Genomic DNA, 20337 nt, shown 5'->3' with positions numbered 1-20337 from the left:
TCTCTCCAGCTCCGGCTTCTGCTCTTCTAATGGAGCCTTTCACGTTACAGATTAGGTACTTACACAAAACAGTAAATATCTCAAAGGCAGCCATAGCCCTGTGTTCCGTTCCACAGGCGACATGGGTGATGCCCACCCACGCGGAGACCCAGAGTTGCTTGGGACACTCTCAGCCAGCTAAGCCACTCAAACTGAACCCCCTATCCCCCAACTGCTCACATGGGGTGCTTGGAAAGCCTTGTCATCTAATGACCTTCGAATGGCCCCAAACCCTCTTACGAACAAGCCACAGATACAAGACAGCTGACTGTTGAATGAAAAGTAATCTGGAACATTCCACAGTCCCACTAAGTGACGGCAAATCCAGTACCTTCTATAAGGTCCTCAATGGCTTTTCTCACGCCCCTGTCAAAGGCTCGTGCATCCGCAGGACTTTGGAAAGTAAGTCCAAACCTCCTGTTATCAACCTTCCAATGATGAAACGTCGGATTGGCTTTGGTGTAGACCAAGTCCTTTCTGATATAGCATTCCAATACCACCTAAAGGATTGAAACACAGGCTGGTTACTTGTGTGACAGCCGTAATGGTGACTGCTGTGACAGAGCCTGGCCACCGTGTGTGCACCTCTGCACCTGGGGTGCAGCTGACCCACGACACCACTCTGTGATGCTCACTGCCTGGCCTTCTTCCCATACAACTCCTCCTCCTGCTGCCCCCACAGTGCTGGGAGGTCTGTGCTGATGCCTCTTCCCCTTCCTGGTCTGTGGGTGTCTGTCTCCCTGTGTCAGTCAATACAACAAGCTGGGAATGAATTCATCTCTCCCAACTCCCTCCTATCTGGCAACCCCAACCCTTGTCTGCTCATTCGCCCTGGCTCAAAACTCCTGTGGTTATCTTCGTCTCCTGATTCCCTGCCCCCTGTCCCGTTAGTCACCAAGCCCATTTCCTGTGTCTTCCAAAGTGTTCGGTCCCTGCAGGTCTCCTCTAGTGATCTTACTAACTGTACATTAGGATTATGGGCAAAATGTTTCTAACGGAGACTAAGGAATGGCTTTCTATCTTTATATTAAATCTAGTGCTGTTTACCTAGGCTGGGAACAACAGCAGGGGTCTGAAAACACCAAGGAAGAATATAACAGCTCACACTCACACCCCAGAACATCTTAAGGACATATCCACAGCTCCCCCATACTCACAATAACTCAGTTCTCGGTGTAATATTCTCTAACAGTTTCTTGTGTATTAGTATCGATCCCATAATTAGATGGCAGGATATATTGTAACAGAACTGTCCATGTAACTCAGAACTCTTGTTGACAGACACCAGTGTTTATATCATGTCATAGAAGAGAAGCTTTGCAATCAGGCAAATATCAGCTTCACATTTTCATTAGTAACAATCTCAAACCGTGTTCATTCCCATAGCTCTATTACAAACACCAAAGCGATTTTGCTGGGTTTTAAGCCTGGATCTTGTTTTGCAAAGCTCTGTCATCACCACGTGTGAACTTGTTAGTCTCTGCCAGGTGAAGGGCAAGGGGAAAGGCTTATGGAAATCTGGATAAATCTAGACTAAAGAAGAGTGCAAATTTCAAGAACGTATCAAAGCAAAAAGAAATGATACTGCCTACTAAACAATATTCAATGGGCTTATCAACAGCAGTACTGAGTTTAATTTTATAACACAGTACTGAAAGGGGACAGCCCCTCACAGTTCTATTTATGATTAAGTTTCTTACTGTGGTCCTTTTCCCTAAGAATAGCACAAGTACTAAATGCCAGCCCAGCCTCATTCCAAACTGAGCAAGTCCAAATAACTGAGGCTTTAATTAACAAATGCCATCCATTTTAGAAACAAATAAATGGTTCAATTCAAAGTCTCAACTTATTATCATTACTATTTTACCTTATTTTTTTGCCAACAAGGAGACTCAAGTTTTCCCATATTTTTCGAATGAAGAAAAAAAAAATCTTTGTTATCATTGTCTAACCTTTTTACGTTTTTCTCCTCCCTGCGCCCATTCCCCGGTTGTTCAGACCAGCTTTGAACTCTCCACGTAGTCAAACATGACTTCCCAACTCCTCCTGCATGCTGGGATTACAGCGTGTGCCTGGTCCATGCCGGGCTAGGGACGGATGGACCCCACGGCTTTGCAGGTGCATGGGAACACCCTCCCCGGTCCAGCCTGGCTAATCAGCATGGAGGCTAGAGATCCCAGCCTTCTGCTCCTCCCACTCCTTCAGTGGGCGGAGCCACAGCCTCTGGTGTCTGCTTTACGTATACACAGAAGTTTGTATTTCAGTTTAGCCATCCTTATAAAGTGCTTCTGCAACTTGTCCTCTGTTTTTCTTAAAAGCATGTGGGGGGAGGGGGCGCTAGGGGTGGTTCCTACCATCTTCGTGGTGGCTCACAACGCCAATTCTAGGGGATCTGATACCCTATTCTACCACCGTGGGCACCAGGCACACGGCATACATACAGATGGCAGAACACTCATAAATAGGAAATAGTTTTTATTTTTTAAAAATCATGTCTCAGGGATTTTGTGCGTGAGTGCGTGTGTGTGTGTGTGTGTGTGTGTGTGTGTGTGTGTGTGTGTATGCATGCATCTATACAGCTCTGTGGAAAAGCATACATTTAATATGCCAAAGGCCCTATATTTGACTTTTAGCATTACCCACCCCCCCCCCCCAAAAAGAGAGAGAGGAAAAAACCAAAGAACCCAGACATTTTAGGAGGCTCAATGGCTGTGTGATGTTCCTCCCCTCAGATGTGAATTTTTCCAACCATGGTTCACACAAACAGCCCCTTTTACAAACACCACTACCATCTACACCATTACACATAAACAGCTCCCAGACTTGGCCTGTGGTGCCCTGGGATCCTCCCCAGTCCCCAGCCCCTTTCTGGGAGTCTGAAACCAGAGAGAATTATACAAACACTTCTGCAATCTTCTCTCTGTGTGGAGATTTCTGCAGGTGAGGGATGGGGGTGTAACTCACACAGCAGTGTGAATATGGCAGCCTGGTGGCTTGGGGCTGCTTGGGGCCACCACCAAGCACCACACTAGTTCTAGTTTCTCCGGAATGCCCTTTATCCTCTGCTTCAGGGCATGATGGGAAATACACACGACATCGGCTTCTGTATATCCAGCCTTGGTAACACAGTGCTTTGGCAGCAGCAATGTAGAAAGCCTGGCTTGCCCAGATGAGCAGCCAGCACAGGCTGGGGACTCTAAGTCTCCCCTCTTCCGACCAGGGAAGGAAACAGGGTAACTGTGAACATACTGGCTAGTGTGACGTCTAGCCGTGATCTGAATTCCTTCCTAGGCACACACAATCCCTTTACGTTCTCTTCCATCCCCTAGCCCCTTTTGGGACAGGGTCTCTCATGTAGCCCAGGATAGCCTTGATTCCACAATAGCTAAGGCTGACCTCAAATGTGTGATCTCCCTGCCTCCACATCTCAAGTGATTACAGGCAGGCTGTATCTGTTCCCTCTGTGAAGCACCACTTTTTGTTTTGTTTTGTTTTTTGTTTTTGAGACAGGATTTCTCTGTAGCCCTCGCTGTCCTGGAACTCACTCTGTAGACCAGGCTGGTCTCGAACTCAGAAATCCACCTGCCTCTGCCTCCCAGAGGGCTGGGATTAAAGGCGTGCCCAGCTAACCACCACTTTTATTAGAAGATCAACCAAAGGACTAAGGATGATTAATTGAATATTTGGCAGAGATTTTCTTGAAAATGAGCAAAGAAAATAACTTGGCCACCTCCAAGAAAATAACTGCAGTCTCATATCTTTAATAAGAAGATCTGAGCTTCCCAAGTTAAAACAAAAATCAGAATCTTGGACAGTTTTCCAAGAGTTAAACGCTTTTCTGAATCTGTTTTTACTATTGTTTCCACTTTATATGTCTGGGTGTTCTGTCCGCGTGTATGTTTGTGTACCACATGTCAGATCCTCGGGGACGGGAGTTACGAGGTGACAAACTGCCATGTGAGTGTTGGGAACTGAACCCAGGTTTTCTCCGCTGAGCCACGTGTCCTCTGATTTTCAAATATGCACCGTGTCATGTGTGCATGTATCATGCGCATTCGTGTGAGAGAGCACACACACACACAATGCCATTAATATACAATGCCATTAAATAATATATTTGTGTGTGTGTGTGTGTGTGTGTGTGTGTGAGAGAGAGAGAGAGAGAGAGAGAGAGAGAGAGAGAGAGAGAGAGAGAGAGAGAGAGAATGGGCATGAGTGTGGACCAGCAACGGTAGCACATAACTGTAATCTAGCACTGGGGAGGTTAGTGTCTGAAGACTATAAGTTCAAGGCCAAGGGATGTAACTCAATTCCTTGTTCCTTTCTACCCACCACAAAGAAAACAAAATGAAAAGAAATGTCTTTCTTTTATATCACCGGATAAAATGTGTCACCATCCGGAAGACCGGCCTAACCCCAGAAAACCCCCTGTTCTCTTCTCCAGGCAACCAACTCATTTGCTACAGTCAGGTATGAGTAAGACGCCCCCTCAAGGTGAAGGACTAAGTAGCGGGCTTTCACGGCAGGCAAGGAGCAGTAAAGGACGCGTGGGCTGCGGATGGAGCTGAAGGATGCCTCACCAGCAAGGCCTGGGTCCCCAGCACCCACTGAAGCGGGAAGTGCAGGCTTGTCATCCTGGGGTGGAAGTGGAAGAACCACAAATTCAAGGTCACCCTCACCTAAGAGCTCAGGCCAGTGTGGACCTGGACTACCAGAGTCCCTGTCTTTAAAAAAGAAAAAAGCCCATTACAAAAAGGGAAAGTGTTACTAGTTGAGTTGATTCCTACAATCCGGGAAGAACATCTATAATTACAAGAAAAGAGGGCCAGGCCTGGTGGCACAGACTTGTAATCCCAACGCAGTTTCTTCTTAATCCCAGTGTTTGGAAGGCAGAAGAAGGCCAAGCCACCATGAGTTTGAGGTCAGCCTGGCTAGTCCAGGCCAGGCAGGGCTACGAAATTTTAGTTTACATATTTCTCTGGATAACCTGATTTTCTCTAGTACCATAAATTCTATGACTAATTACTTGTGAACCAATATCTGTAGAAGCCACGTCAGTAGGAGCTCACAGGCTCATCCCTAACTAAAACAGACGCACACAGCACCTTGGAGAACCTCCTCATACGTGCCTATGACAGACCCATGCTCTGGCTGTGGACTAAGGGGGACTAAGTCTCCATCCAAAGCTTAGCCGGAAACCACCATAGTCCCTTCATACTCTCCCCACCTCCTAAAGGGGCTTCCTTCAACATCCGCCCCCTCAGAGCTTCTACAGCGGCTCACTGCCTTGCGGAAGCTGGGCTGCTGGATCTGTAGATGGTGTGGGAGCAGGGACAGAGATCAGAACTTCCTGGAGCGGAAACACAAAAACTGGGGGTGAGAGAGATGAAGCACAGCCGGGGGGTGGGGGGGGGGGGCAGGTGTGTGACTCAGCGTTGGGCACAGAAGCAGTCACACGCTTACAAAGGCCACAGGGGGAGGGACGGAGAGACAGAAATCTAAAGATGGGCCGAAAGGTGGGTAGCAGTCATCCCTCAGAACCAGAGGCTGCTCCACACACAATTCCACAGGAGGTGGACATAGAGAAAGTGGCCCAGGCTGGCTGCCATGTACGAATCTCTCTCTCTCTCTCTCTCTCTCTCTCTCTCTCTCTCTCTCTCTCTCTCTCTCTCTCTCTCTCTCTCTCTCTCTCTCCATGAATATAACCGACATTTTTCATGTCAGCTCTTTGGATAAAACAGGAGATTTGCATTTACTCAACGGGAAGTCACAAGTTCATAAATGCAGTTTTAAAAGGAAGAGGCTGGGTTAGACAGTCTCAAAGGCTGTTTTAGAACACTGGGCGTTGTGGTACATGTCTGTAATCCCAGAATTTTGGAGGAGCAGTCAGGAGGAGTTAGGAGTTCAAGGTCATCCTTGGCTATAAAGCTAGTTTGAGATACAGGAGAGACTATCTCAAAAAGCCAGAAATGGCCAGGCTGTGGTGGTACACGCTTTTGATCCCAGCACTTGGGAGGCAGAGGAAGGCGAATTTCTGAGTTCGAGGCCAGCCTGGTCTACAAAGTGAGTTCCAAGGCAGCCAGGGCTACACAGAGAAACCCTGTCTTGAAAAAACAAAACAAAACAAAAAAGCCAGAAATGGGGACTAATCTTTTTTATTTCCTTGGATTTTTTTTTCTGGGATTTTTGGTTTTTTTGAGACAGGGTTTCTCTGTTTAGCCCTGGCTGTCCTGGAACTCACTCTGTAGGCTGGCCCCGAACTCAGAAATCTGCCTGCCTCTGCCTCCCAGAGTGCTGGGATTACAGGCGTGCGCCACCACCGCCCGGCTGGGACTATTCTAAGATGACATTTTCTACAACAAGCTAGAGGAATAACAGGAAAATGACTATAAGGATACAGAACTCTTCATGTAAAGATAACCTGATAACTCAGACTACAACGGAGGATGCAAGAGAAGCAATTTCTACAGAATTCTGCAGAATACCAGTGAAAGCACTAAAGTCAAGAGACAAATTATTAAAACATATTAGCTGTAAATGCTGTAAAGATGAATACCCTTATAACACTACACACAGCCGGGCGGTGGTGGTGCACGCCTGTAATCCCAGCACTCCGGGAGGCAGTGCCAGGCGGACTTCTGAGTTCGAGGCCAGCCTGGTTTACAGAGTGAGTTCCAGGACAGCTAGGGCTAAACAGAGAAACCCTGTCTCGAAAAAACTAAACCCAAAAAAACCAAACAACCATCCAAACAAATAAAAAAAACCCACCACACAAACCAAGAGTAAAGTAACAGCAGAAAAATATTCAAGGGACACTGACAGATAATTCATTCATAATGAAAAGAACAAACACTTGTGTGTGTGTGTGTGTTCATGTGTGAGTAATATGTATGTGCCAATCAGGCTGGGCTGGCCTTGAACTTAAGAGATCTACCTGCCCCAGCTCCCCATGAGCTGGATTTAAAGGTGTGCACCACAATTACTGGCCACGTCATTTTCTTTATAGTATGGTCACACTGCCTGTACTGAGAAACAAACCAAGCATGAAGCAATTTCAGTTACTCGATTCTCGATATTTATAAACTGTTCCCCCTTATCTGTTTGGTAATCTTCAATCCTAAGAAGTGGCTAGTAAATAAAGATGTATCTACACATTCCAGTTTCTCAAATGTAACAGCAACGCGGTGTGGAGCCATCTGCATTTCCTCTGGGAGATCCGACATCATCAATCACATTGTCAGTCACTGCAGATTTCTGTTATATACTTCCAAAGACAGGGGAAAGTAACTGTGTTTGGAGTAATCAATCTCAAGGAGGCTTAGGACTTCGAACACACAGCACTCTACAGAAAAAGTGCTTGCCTAGCACGGGAAGGCCCTGGGTTCAATCCCAAGCTAGAGAGTAAGCAAGAAGGGGAGCTAGGCTAACTTGGACTGGGGGTGCAGTTCAGGGTTCAAGTGCATGCTTAGCATGCATGAAATCTTAGGTTTGAGCTCTGGCACCGCCCCTCCCCCCAAGAATAATAAACTGGACTTGGATGGTCTGCCTTCCTCTCCATCAGAAACCTATGTAACTGGCCATCCAAGTTCCTTTAAAGACTAAGGAAGCCACCCTTGGTGTAGGAATCACTTCCGCATGCATTTGTCTATAAGCACGAACAATTACTTATGGAAGCATCCTGCTGCTATTTTTCTATTTCCTTACCAGAGACATTTCACTAGTTGCTTATGACAAGAAAGTAGTATGTGTTTGTGTCACGTATGTGTGCTTTTGTGAGTGGAGACCACAGGGGAACACCAGGTACCCTGCTCTATCACCCTTCATCTCATTCCTCGGAGTGTCTTGTTGAACCTGGAGCTAAGGCTGGGTCGCTAACTCCCGGCGATGCTCCTGTCTACCACAGTGCCTGGGGTTAAAATGCCACAACCACCATGTTTTTATGTGGGTACCGGGATCCAACTCAGTTCTTCATGTTTGCACACGGAACCCTCTGATTCTCTGAGCCATCTCCCCAGCCCCAGCTCTGGTATCTTTTTATTTAGAAGGAATCAGGGTTAGGTAATACTCTCTCACAGGTTTTCTTCTATCACCTAAATCTCACAAGGAAAACCCTGACTCTACAGCTTGTCATTATATGACTTGTAAAAATAAAGAACATACTTTTGCTTTAAATACCTGTTATAGCCCTGATTAATCACAGATTGCAAGCAAGATGGTCAAATGCCCTCATCCACACGCACTCTGTATGGTGCGCGGTCAAGCGACTGCACTGGAAAGGGAAGTGGGCTGGAGTTCGTGTATAGAACTAGCTGTTGCTATTTTAACCCCCGCGATGTGTGCTCGTCATTACCAGTTTGTCTTTCTGCCGTTCGCCATGGATGAGAAAGCCGCTTCGTCCGTTGCCTTCAGGGTGCATGACCTTACAGACCCCGACACGACTGATCCCGCCTCCTTCCTGTGGGAGCCATCCTCCGCTGGAGTCATCTCTGGTCATAACCACAGCCTTGACACGCACGATATAGCTGTCACTAGAACGACAACAAGAAAGGGCATGACAACGGTCTAGTAGCTGCAGAACGTGGTTCCCAGGGCAAGACAGGCACCAGCTAACACGTCTCTTGGCTTGTCTGCAGAAATAGGCCTGACAACAGCCTGGAATGGGAGCCTGCCTTGACATTTAGGAAAAACATGTAATACAATATACAAGTCCATCTTTAAAAATATACATGTTTCGCTTGTGAGTCTTGTTTCTTTTTTTTAAGATTTATTTATTTATTATATGTAAATCTTGTAAGTACTTATTATATGTAAATATTATATGTATATCTGTAACTGTCTTCAGACACTCCAGAAGAGGGCGTCAGATCTCATTACTGATAGTTGTGAGCCACCATGTGGTTGCCAGGATTTGAACTTAGGACCTTAGGAAGAGCAGTCAGTGCTCTTACCCACTGAGCCATCTCTCCAGCCCTACTTGAAAGTCTTTGAAGATACACACAGGCATAATACTCTCCAGCTTCTAGGTGTTAAGTATTAACTGAACAAATAAGTTAATCTCTAGAACTTGACATCAGAGTTGGAAAGTCAAGCCCATTACTTAAAAGGATGTTACAACTTAAATCTTTTAAACCTGGTTTACAATAAGTAACCAAGTGTTAACATTTTATGAAGCTAAGAATCCTATATAGCAAACAAAATCCACTTCTAAATCACGAGTCCCCACACACCACTTACACGGGTGGGAAAAGGCTTCAGTTCAACCTATGCACCTGCGGCCTTCGCTTATGTCTCCCCATCCCAGGCTAAATGTATGATTTCTGTCCTAAGCTCTACTGTGCCATTGCCAAAAACCCCTTTCCCCTCCCCAAAGACCAACATTAGTGTCCTTTCATTCTTTGTTGGTTTAAGATAAAATTAGTTACATTCTCGCTTTTTAAAAATATTTATTTATTTTATGTATACGAGTACACTGTAGCTGTTTTCAGACACACCAGAAGAGGGCATCTGATCCCATGACAGATGGTTGCAAGCCACCCTGTGGTTGCTGGAAATTGATCTCAGGACCTTTGGAATAGCAGTCGGTGCTCTTAACCGCTGAGCCATCTCTCCAGCCCAATGTTCTCCTTCTTTGCATGTAATTATTTCCCCCCCATCTTCTGTATGTCAGGCACTATATGCAAGAGTTGAAAAAAGCAAGAATGGGGAACAACCTTTAGTGTTTCCCAACCTCAGCTCTCAGGGACAGACGCCACAGTTTGAGAGACGATGTTCTGTCCCCATCATCACCCAGACTTTCTGTGATCCGCTACTGTGACGTCACTGCTTTCCCACACTCAGGCAATATCTTGTCCTCCACAAAAGCCCTGTGTGCTTTCTTCACCTCAACTCAGTGGAAGGCGCCCTGTGGCCACCCTCTCAGGCAAACCGTCTCGCCCTGATCTGCGATGGACCCCTGGAGCAGGATACCTGCTTTCTTAGTTCCTTCTTTTATTGTGGAGTCAAGGTCTTGCCCCGTAGCCTAGCCTGGCTTCAAACTCTTCTGCTTCAGTCTCTGAGTGGTGATATTACAGGTGTGTGTTACTAAGCTTTACCAGTCAGGTGAAACTGTGCGGGTATCCTATTTACATTACCAATGCCCCTGCAGAGTTTACTGACACCTCAGCATGTGGTGTCTTTGGGTTCTGGGACTCATCTGATGTCCTTGCACTCACCACAGCTTTCCGTGCCCAGGGCACCAGGTCAACCCCAGAGCTTATCACCAGTATAGGCACTACCTCCAAGCCTCATTTCCTCCCCTTCTTTTAGAGAGTCTCATGATACTTAGGCTGGTCTCGATCTTACTTCATAGACGAGGCTCGTTCGGTTTCTTGCCTCCATAGCCCCCTCAGTTCTGGTGTGTGCCGTCATTCACACACAGTGTCATTCACACACAGCGGTAAACATCCACTCTAATCAGACTCTCGCTCCTTCCTTCTTCTAGGACCAGGAGTCTCCTGCTCACGCTCTTCCCGCCTGCTTTCCCCCTCTCCACAGGCCACTGCCGCTTTCAGCACCATGGCCACAGGACTTATTCTAAGCCCCGATGACTTCAGCCAGTCTCCTGTCTCCAGCCTCCGAGGTGATGCATGTGCTTTGGTTTCATTGAGAAGACCAAGGTTGGTTGAGACCCGCCCCTGCCCATCTCACCTCCCAGCCCCCCATCACACCTTCCTGTCACACTGGCTGGGCCCACACTGGCATGCCCCATCCCTCCACCTCAGGCAACAACACCAACCTTCACCTTTCCAGCTAGCCTGCTACCTACCGAGGTCCAGGCCAATGACCACACTGGATGGCGACATGTCTTTGTTGCCATCTCCAGCAACATATGTCAGATGAAACTCTCCCTTCCAGGGCCTTCCCACACTTCAGCGGTTCTCTCTTCTGTGGCACCCCTTTTATTACCCTATGGTTTCTATGCTGACCCTACCTTGTCTTGAGGCTACTATACTGGTACCACAAATGGCATCTTCTGCTCGTGTCTGTCCAATCTCCCCAAAAACGAAGAGGTTGGTCAGATTGCTTCCTGTATCCTAGTAGCCCAAATCTTGCCTCCTGAATGCCACTCCCATCCCGATGGCTTCCTGGGTGGCCCTCCATGCCCAGTTCCAGGGCCTTGCCGCTGCCATTTCTCCTTCTCTCATTTCTCACTGTTCTCAGTACCCAGCAATCAGGCACTCTGTTTCTCTCGGGCCCCTGCACACCACTCCAGGAGAGAGCTCTTTCGTGACATCTTCTCTAAGTGGCACCTGTCCCCAGCCTCACGCTGCTGGCCTTGGAACCTACTTGCCCAGGATAAGAAGACTCAGTAGGCCCCTCAGTCGGCCACTTCGGTTCATCATGACAGGACCTACGATGGGATCTAGCCCACTGATAGGTTGTAGGGTCAATGGACTGAAACTGTAATATGAATAGGCTTTTAGAAATTGAAGCTAACAAAGTCTCTGTATCAATACTCACTTGCTTACAAACCGCAATAGCTTAACTGAGACACAGGTTTTTGTAGGGGTGGGAACTGACTGTAAAGCACTTGTACATTCCAGGCCACGGCTCGGGTACTGAGCTAGCGCCCCCTTTTTATAATTATATGTAAATTTCGTGTTTAACTACATTTATTTATGTGGGTGCCACACTGCATGTGTGAAGGTCAGAGGACAATTTGTGGGAATTGGGTCTCTCCTTCCACCACGTGGGTCCTAGGGATCAAAACTCAGGTCAGGCTTGGGGGCAAGTTTACCCTCTGAGCCACCTCTCAGCCAGTTCTTTGTATTGTTTTGTTTTAAGACAAGGTCTTACTAGGTTGCCAAGGCTGGTCTCCAACTTGTGATTCTCCAGCCTAAAGGTAATGAGGCATCACATCACACAGAAACTCAAGCCTTCCCAAGTAGTCCAGCTGCACAGAGTACCAGTGGCTGGGACCCTCACAGATGGCTGGGGTCACAGGCATGAGTTTTCAGTTCTAACAAGCTGGGCCTTCCTTCCCATGAATAGGTGGCCGGAATGAAGTGTCACAGCTATCCATGAAGCAGTGCGTGTAGACGGCACAGATCACACCCGCACCTCTATTCTATGCTCACCTCGAGATTTAATGAGCCTGGTCTTTGACAACCTAAAGAGGATTGAGAACACCGGGTATAGAGATGGCTCAGCAGGGAGAGGCACGTGTCACCAAGCCAGCCGGACAACCAATCATCTCCAGGACCCATGTGATGAAGGAGAGAGCCGATTCCCTTAAGATGTCCTGCCCTCCACACATGTGCCATGACACACGCCCCCAAATAAATGTAGTAGTGATAGCAACAGTGAACGTACTAGGCGCAATGTACAACAACACTGATAAAACCTACTGGGTGCCATGGGTTTAGTGTGTGTGTATATATATATATATATGTGCGCCATTCTGGAGAACCCCACATTTTCTCTCCATATGACACCAGTTCCAGAAACAATAAGAATCCCCAGGATTTAGAATTTTCTGGTATATACTATACTTTGTCAAACATTCCACGAGGGCATTATGAGCTCAACGCCACAGGCAATGACCGAGGTAGGAACTGAGGCTCTTCATACCACAGCTAAAGCTCACATTTTACTTTCTCAAGTTTCAGCTGTGCCTCCTTCATCTGAGGGGATAAAGTAGACATGAGAAGGGTAGAGAGCTACATCAAGTGTGCCACATAAGTATAAATTTATTAGAGATTAAAAAAAGAAAGTGCCCCAGCCCCTTGTTCCCAGGGGCTGACTGTGTGCTTTCTTCTAGCCTCCCAACTTGATTACTCCTAACAAGTGCCTTCCTTCACGGGGGTGGGGTGGTAGGGGTGGTGGGGGGTGGGGGTGGGTTACTGCTTAAAACCAGACATGGGCATGTATGATGTCTGGGTACTCAGCTGTAATGCCAGGAGACAAGCACTTCCTATCTGTGGCCCACTCCACACACTGCCTAAGCAGGACTCTGCAGTCAAATAGCTGCTCGAAATCAAACAGTACAGAGGGAAAACTCCCTGTCCTTTCTCCTTCCCTGCTTTGTAAAACTAATTAAAACAGTGGTGTGGGGTTTATTCATGGCTGCATAGCAGGAAGGCAAAGGACAGGCCAGGTCCACTTACAAATTACAATCTCTCAATCTCTCAATCTCTCAATCTCTCAATCTCTCTCTCTCTCTCTCTCTCTCTCTCTCTCTCTCCCTCCCTCCCTCCTTCCCTCCTTTCCACCCCCCCCCCCCTGGTACAGGTGTCTCTTAAAACATTTCAAATCAGCCAGGTGGTGGTGCAGCATGCCTGTAATCCCAGCACTCTGGAGGCAGAGGCAGGCAGATTTCTGAGTTCGAGGCCAACCTGGTCTACAGAGTAAGTTCCAGGACAGCCAGGACTATACAGAGAAATCGTGTCTCAAAAAAAAAGAACAAATTCAAAAACAACACAACAACCAAAACCAAAACCAAAAACATTTCAAATCACGCTACTACTTACTGTCCCCCTCCCCGGAAAAAAAAAGCTCCCCAAACTGGCAAACTTTGGATGTGGCCCCCAAATCAACTGAACGTGAGCTAGACCCAAACAGCCAATGTCATTTCCTATGACATTAGGTGATGACCACTTAAGCCAAACTGGCTGGACTGGGGACCTTTCCATTTAAATGTGCTTTCTATAAGGAAAAGCCCTTTCTGGTCCTAACATGCTGACTAATTTGTCCCACAACAACTCAAAATGAAAAGGCGGCAGGTGACTATGGCAGGGTCAGAATGCTGGGACTTCCTTTCCATTAATAGGTAACCTGAAAGAAGGGTCACAGGTTACACATGAAGATGTGATTGCACAGAAAGCAATTTCAAAATTGCTGTGACTTTTTTTTTTTTTTTTGGTTTTTTTTTTCGAGGCAGGGTTTCTCTGTGTAGCCCTAGCTGTCCTGGAACTCACTCTGTAGACCAGGATGGTCTCAAACTCAGAAATCCGGCTGGCTGCCTCCGACTCCCGAGTGCTGGGATTACAGGTGTGCGCCACCACCGTCCGGCCTGCTATGACATTTTACTTGGCCACATTACAGAAGTAAACAAAGGAAGCCACGATGAACTACACATTCTCGGTCCCGTGGAGGACCTGTGCTCCTGGCCGGGCTCCTTTGCTGCCGAGGACACTTCCTTGTGATTTTCATTTTCTTTCCGTAAGGAAGGCAGAGTCCACCCTGCAGTAAGGCAGCAATGAAGCCACTTGTCAAAGCCAAGGTGGCTTGTTTTCACTGGAAGGCTGACTTTAATCACAAAGGTGTGTCTCTAAACCACAGCACCCCTGCCCACTGAAGAATAAGTGTGCAGAGTGAAGGCTTTGCCGGCTGCCAGGCACCTGTGAGGATAGCATCTGAGTCTAGCCTCAGCAGCAGACAGGGTCATAAAACCCAGGATGGATGGCGCTGCCCGCACACCTGCAGAGGAAAGGGTTCCGTCTGCCATCTGTGACCCTCCGCCTCTCCCGCCTCCCTTCTGGGATTGAGCCAATTTCATACCACCATAAATCCTTCCCAGCACACCCCGGGGCAGGCCAGCCCTTATCACATCACGTGGCTTCTTTATCTCTCTATTATGCTATATACAGGGTTCACTTCCTTCAGGCCCTACACGATTCCACCAGACCCAGAGAGGAATTATTCAGGATTATTCAGGTCCCAGCCCCTCTGGCCCAATTCCCAGATGCTTCCTGAGCCAAAAACCTAGCTTCCCCTGGAGCTGGGCACACTTACTTTATTTCAATCACACTCCCCCCGCCCCGTACCCTAGGCCTCCTGGGGCCTACAGGTTTATAAAGGCATAGGGATCTCACCCAACTGCCCATATAGGTGTGTGCTTATGTTCCATGCCTAGTGAACTCTGTAAAATCAGTCGAGATTCTGTGGTGAAGTCACATATGCCGAGAAGCCAAAGGTGCTGCTAGTCACAGTCCACTCCTGACGCTCTTTCGAATGTTCCTCTGAAGTGTCAATTACTTAAAATGCCATAAACGATGACAAGCCCTGATTTAAAATAAATCATATATTCTGAACTTGACAAGCTAGACAAGTTATCCACGTGGTTTTCTGAGTGGTAGTTATAGGGTCTTCTGCTCCGTATGAGCATCCAAGGGAGAGAACATTTGCTCTGCACGCTTAAATGCATAGGAAATAAGGTCTCTAGACTCATTACTTAAGTGGTTACTACATGTCTGGTTAGTAGCTCATTATGGAAAAACAGTTTTAAGAAAAACCTCCTGTTGGATAGAAGATTTAGTTACAAAGCCGCCATTTCTGGCAGAGGGCTGTCTGGGAGGGCAGTCAGTCAACTCTCCTCTCCGAGGCTGATGTGAAGCATTTGGGTTCCTTTCTCAACACTAACCCTTTGCTTAGTAGGAGAAACTGTGTCCCTGATGTTGCTAAGGGAAGCTGAAGAGTGGGCGAAAATCACTTCAGAAAAAGGCCTGCCTGGAGATACTTCTGATCAGTGAGGCCAACCACAGAAGGGAACTCGAGAGCCACCTATGAAACTGCCCCTCCCCAGTATCTGGGAGCGAAAGGTCTGTGTACAGAACAGGCCAGTCTTTCAGCTGGAACTCAGTGCCGAGGCACAGAGCCATTCTGAGAAGAAGCAGGCCCCTGGCCCACTTCGCGAGTCCATCCCTAAGTCTCCAGCCCACTCCGGGAAACTGTGCCACACAGAGCGGACAGCTTCTATCTTCAGTATCTTTTTCATTTAATCGTACAGGGTAGGTTTTCAGAAATGGAGCCCCCAAATATAAAATGGTATCTAAAATGCCAAGAACTCTTAACTTTCACCCAGCAGGTAGGCCAAGGGGTCATGTTTACCCTGTAGGAGTCCTAGCCCCTCTGGGGTGCAGAGTTTCACCTTTTGCTCTGAATTGGCCAAGAATCTATGAATCTAAACCACAGAAAACATTTAATGAAATTCCACTATGGCCTTGAACCAATGACCCAGACACAGTGTTCACAAGTTACACTTGGAAGGTGAGGTCAGAGTCTGTCCACCTTGACACAGACACACGCGGCGTGAGCGGCCTCCATACTTGCGGCATATTCTAGCACACTCATGGGGCTCTGTCCCATCTGGTATCAAAGACGGCACACTTGAGATCTGAGCAAACAGAATTATTTGGTAATCAAACTGAATTATGAATCACTCTTCAGAATGAATGCTAGCAAGTGGAAGTTTGTTAGATCACTAGGCTGTTGGGGCTTTTATTTTCCTATTGAAGTTTTACTACAAAGCTACTGCTAAAAATAGCTGCGAACTCCTTTGTTACAGACAGGTAATTCTGATGAGAAACTTACACTCACCCACCCCTTAACACGCAGGGCCTACTGAGCATGCTCACACTGTTAGCCCCACCCCCTTAACACTCAGGGTCTACTGAGCATGCTCACACACTGTCAGCCTTTACATTATTATCACAATGTGCTGTAAATTTCTAATCTGACCTTTCACCCCCATGGCACAGGGAAGCCACAGCTCCAGGGATGCTGTGTAAGCTAATGCTAGCACATTCTCTTGTGTGGGGCCTGCTGCCCTGGCCCTAGAGACTTCCTGGGCTGTCCCAAGGTTGGGGTACCAGCAGTGTGCCACCAGCCAGTCTGGTCTTTCCTTTTTCTTGGCTGCTATATGCTGTGGGCCCTAGCTGCCAAAACCAGGCAGCTAAGCCAGAGGAAGAAACAGAAGCTGAAGTGAACCCAGGAAACTTTAGAGAGAGAGGCCCTGGAAGGGAGTAGACGACCACCACAGATCCCTGTCGGCGCTAACCCGGGCTCCTAGTGAGCTACAAGATCTATGGGCGGTTTGATTTCATGGCTCCCAGTAGCCCTCAGTCAGAGTGCCAGTTCCGGGGGCGAACTCGCGCCTTGCGTTCCCTCACAGCGCACAGCAGCTTACAGAGTTGTGTTCTTACCGTTCCGTATTGCATTTGACATGAAACTGAGGTACAAAACTACATCTTCACTGGGCGGGGGTGGCCTGCATGCCTTTTTTGTTTGTTTGTTTGTTTTGTTTTGGTTTTTCTGAGACAGGGTTTCTCTGTGTAGCTCTGGCAGTCCTGGAACTTACTCTGTAGACCAGGCTGGCCTCGAACTCAGAAATCCACCTGTCTCTGCTTCCCAGAGTGCTGGGATTACAGGCCTGCGCCACCACTGCCTGGCTGCCTGCATGCCTTTAATCCCAGCACTTAAGGCAGAGGCAGGCAAATACTCCGTGGTCAGCCTAGTCTACGGAGAGTTCCAAGACAGACAGGGCTACACAGAGAAATCCTGTTCTGAGGGTTGGAGGAAGTACCCCTCCCTCCATTGGTGTTTCTGAAAAGGCAATGTTAGAAGTGTTGTCTAAGGCAGGTGACCTAAAATAAAATACTCTTGGGTCACCCTCCGTGTCGGCGTGGCTTTCCCGAGTGAGTTAACCAGGGAGTATCAGCCCTGCCCAGGTGATTTTTTTCATGGTGTCTTTTGATTTCTACTGTTTTCTTTTAGAATGCCCAGTGCTTTTGTGAATACGCCGCACACAGCCATCAGGGAAGGGAGGCTCTTTTCTGGAAAATCTGAAGAGACTCTGCTTTCATCCTTAAAGCTGAAAAGCTCATCCGTCTGCCCTGGGACCCCAGGGAGAAGAGACCACGGGCACAGCCCAGGCCCCTACACCCCTCCTGTGACAGCCTCACATTCATCCCCGCTGTAGGCTGCTGACTGCACCCCTGTTATTACCACCGCTGAGTCTGAGACACTGGCTCCAGGGAGTTAAGCTTGTGACCCCCTCTGGCAACAAGAGCAGAGCCATCAGATTCAACAGCACGTGCAAATCACCATTAAAAAAAAAATCAAAATTCAACGGAATTCAAGAATTCTTTAAAAAATAAAAGGTTAAATAAAAAGAAAAAGAAAAGAGAAGAAATTCTCTTTAGAATCTTGCACCTAATAATTCTGCACCCCACTCTAGGTGGGTACATGACAAGGTCAGGTCAGGCTTTTTCCCAGCCAGCACGGTGCTCCATCCTCCCCTTCCTCCTCACCACCCCTCCCTCCTGTGATTTCAAGTTACTCCAGGACTGCAAACCTTGATGCCTTTGCTGTCCGTCACGTTGTTAAATCCACAGCATTATTCACAACCTTTTAAAATGTGAACACTGGTATGTTGGGGAAACCACACAAACATTTTATTCTAATAGTTTGTTAACATTCAAAATACCAACTGGAGGTAGCCCAGACTTTTTGTCCAAAAAAACCACTAAAACACAATAATTTTGACATCAGTAGTTTTGGAAATAAGCTTAAGTTGTTGTTGTTGTTGTTTTAAAAAAAGAATGCATCTAATTCTTACAAACTAAGTAAACCCTCACCCTAAAGGGGTGAGTTTCAGGGTGACTACTTTGAAAAACTTGGAGAGGAGAGAGTCCTGGGAGGTCAAAGGGTCAAATCTGAACTGAAATTCAGGACTTTGCCTTTATTGTCTGTCTGTCTGCTCTGGGGAGCCCAGGGTCAGCGTTCATAATTAACCATGATCTAAGGGATTTCCATCTGAAGACAAACTGACCCGCCCTGAGAAAACTCTCTCCTGTTTTTACCTGAAAGTAATTGTGCTCTTGGGTTTTCCCTTCACTGTTGCACAAACCATATTCCTGGTCCTGTTTAAACCTCAAAGCCAGTTAACAGAGACACAGAGAATGGTTCCCACCCCCATTAGGTACACCAGCAAATAAAACAAAACCAGTTCTTTAAAACGCAAACAGCAAAGGAAGTTACTTAAAGTTAATAACCTCTGACCCAGGGTTCCGACCCGCAGCCACAGACTTCTCTGCCTCCTTCTCTTGACTATTTTTTTTTTTTTGCTTTTGCCCTCATTATTGGAGAAAGCAAAGGAAGTGAAATGTCAGCAAGAAACCAGCAGACGGTGGCCAGGGAGTGTGAAATCTAGGTTTGTACTTTATCAATAACGCCCCGAACAGCCTGACTACTTCCGCCCAGTACACAGGTGTATTTCTTCCCTGACCCCTACCCTGTCCTCTTCCTAGGTCTAAAGGTCAGGAAATTACTTTACCGAATTCAAAACCTACAAACTCTTTTACCGGCCAGTTCTTCTTAAGATCTCTCCCAAACAAAAGGTGATAATTTAGCCCACAGGAAGGAAGGAAAGCCAGGACCCGCAAGCCACAGGCAGGGTTTTTACGAGCCTCACTTTATATTCTAGACAGATCCACCCAGAGTGTCCTTTTCCGGAGGCGAAGGCCAGTGATTCACTCTGTCCTCTTTCACCTTGGTTCGGGGTTCTGTCACCTCCTTTACTATGGAGGGGGGGGGGGGCTGAATCTCTACTCCCCAGCAGAAATTGGCTAGGAGGTAGTCATCCAATCATGTGGTGAAGTGACATTAAGCAACAGAGTTACAAGTTCCTCTTAAGCTAGAAAGAACAGGAGAGACTGAGTAGGATTCCTCATTCAGGGAGAAGAGGGACTGTTCAAGGTTACTGACGCGCCCCGCGCCCCCCCCCCCCCCCCCCCCCGCCCTGGCGCGCAGAGGAAGGGTGGGGAACCACTGCTGTCCACGCTGTTTACAAACAAGGGCTCTATACTGCAGGAAAACTCCCCGGCTTGGTGCTGTTGGGATTTTAAGATTTACTGGCTTAGGTAACAACTGTGAAGGAATTTTAAGTGAAGGAGAGAGGACAGCTGGAGGAGGGTGTGGGTCTTCTTGGCTGTTCCTCCTGAACAGAGCTCATTCCTTTTGGCATTTATTAGCATAGCTAGACCTATCCGGTAACACATCCCCTTCTCACAACTGGGTGTGACACTCCGAATCTTCTACTAAGCCACAGCCACTTCATATGCAAGACAGGGGGCAGGAGCCAAAGGGCTTCAGAGGTCTCTTTACAACTTCTGGATTTTTTTTTTTAATTGGTTTTACAGCCCCTTAGTGTAGCCAAGGGCTTTAGCAAACACATTACTGAAACATCCTGCAGAAGCAGAAAACTTGCAGTAGTAAACTCCAACAGAATACATTTAACAGAAAAAGACCAGAAGCCACTATGAGCGCAACACAGGCTCAGCTCCCACACTCAACCTGGAGCTACTGCGCAACCACAAAATTCCCAGGGCAAGGGAGGCCTACTGAAGATGGGCTCAGCGGCAGGGTGTTTGTCTAGAATGTGCCTGCGTCGCACATGTGCGTACACACACACTCTTACACACACACAGCATGAAAAACGCTTTTTAAAAACTAAATAAGCTGCATGTGTTGATGAAAGGC

At 47.4% G+C, this 20337-nt stretch overlaps 1 protein-coding gene across 1 annotated transcript in view; it reads right to left on the bottom strand.

Annotated features, from left to right (window-relative positions):
• The window catches only part of Spred2 (sprouty related EVH1 domain containing 2), a 103111-nt gene that overhangs the window by 15241 nt on the left and 67533 nt on the right, over nucleotides 1-20337 (bottom strand). The window contains exons 2-3 of the mRNA XM_052199228.1: nucleotides 8390-8567; nucleotides 371-539 (exon numbers count right to left, since the gene is read on the bottom strand). Coding sequence (XP_052055188.1) covers nucleotides 371-539; nucleotides 8390-8567 — 347 coding nt within the window. The remainder of the gene's footprint in view (nucleotides 1-370; nucleotides 540-8389; nucleotides 8568-20337) is intronic.

The sequence above is a fragment of the Apodemus sylvaticus genome, chromosome 11 (genome assembly GCF_947179515.1).
Source record: "Apodemus sylvaticus chromosome 11, mApoSyl1.1, whole genome shotgun sequence".
Classification (NCBI taxonomy): domain Eukaryota; kingdom Metazoa; phylum Chordata; class Mammalia; order Rodentia; family Muridae; genus Apodemus; species Apodemus sylvaticus.
This window is presented reverse-complemented; position numbering and strand designations above follow the sequence as displayed.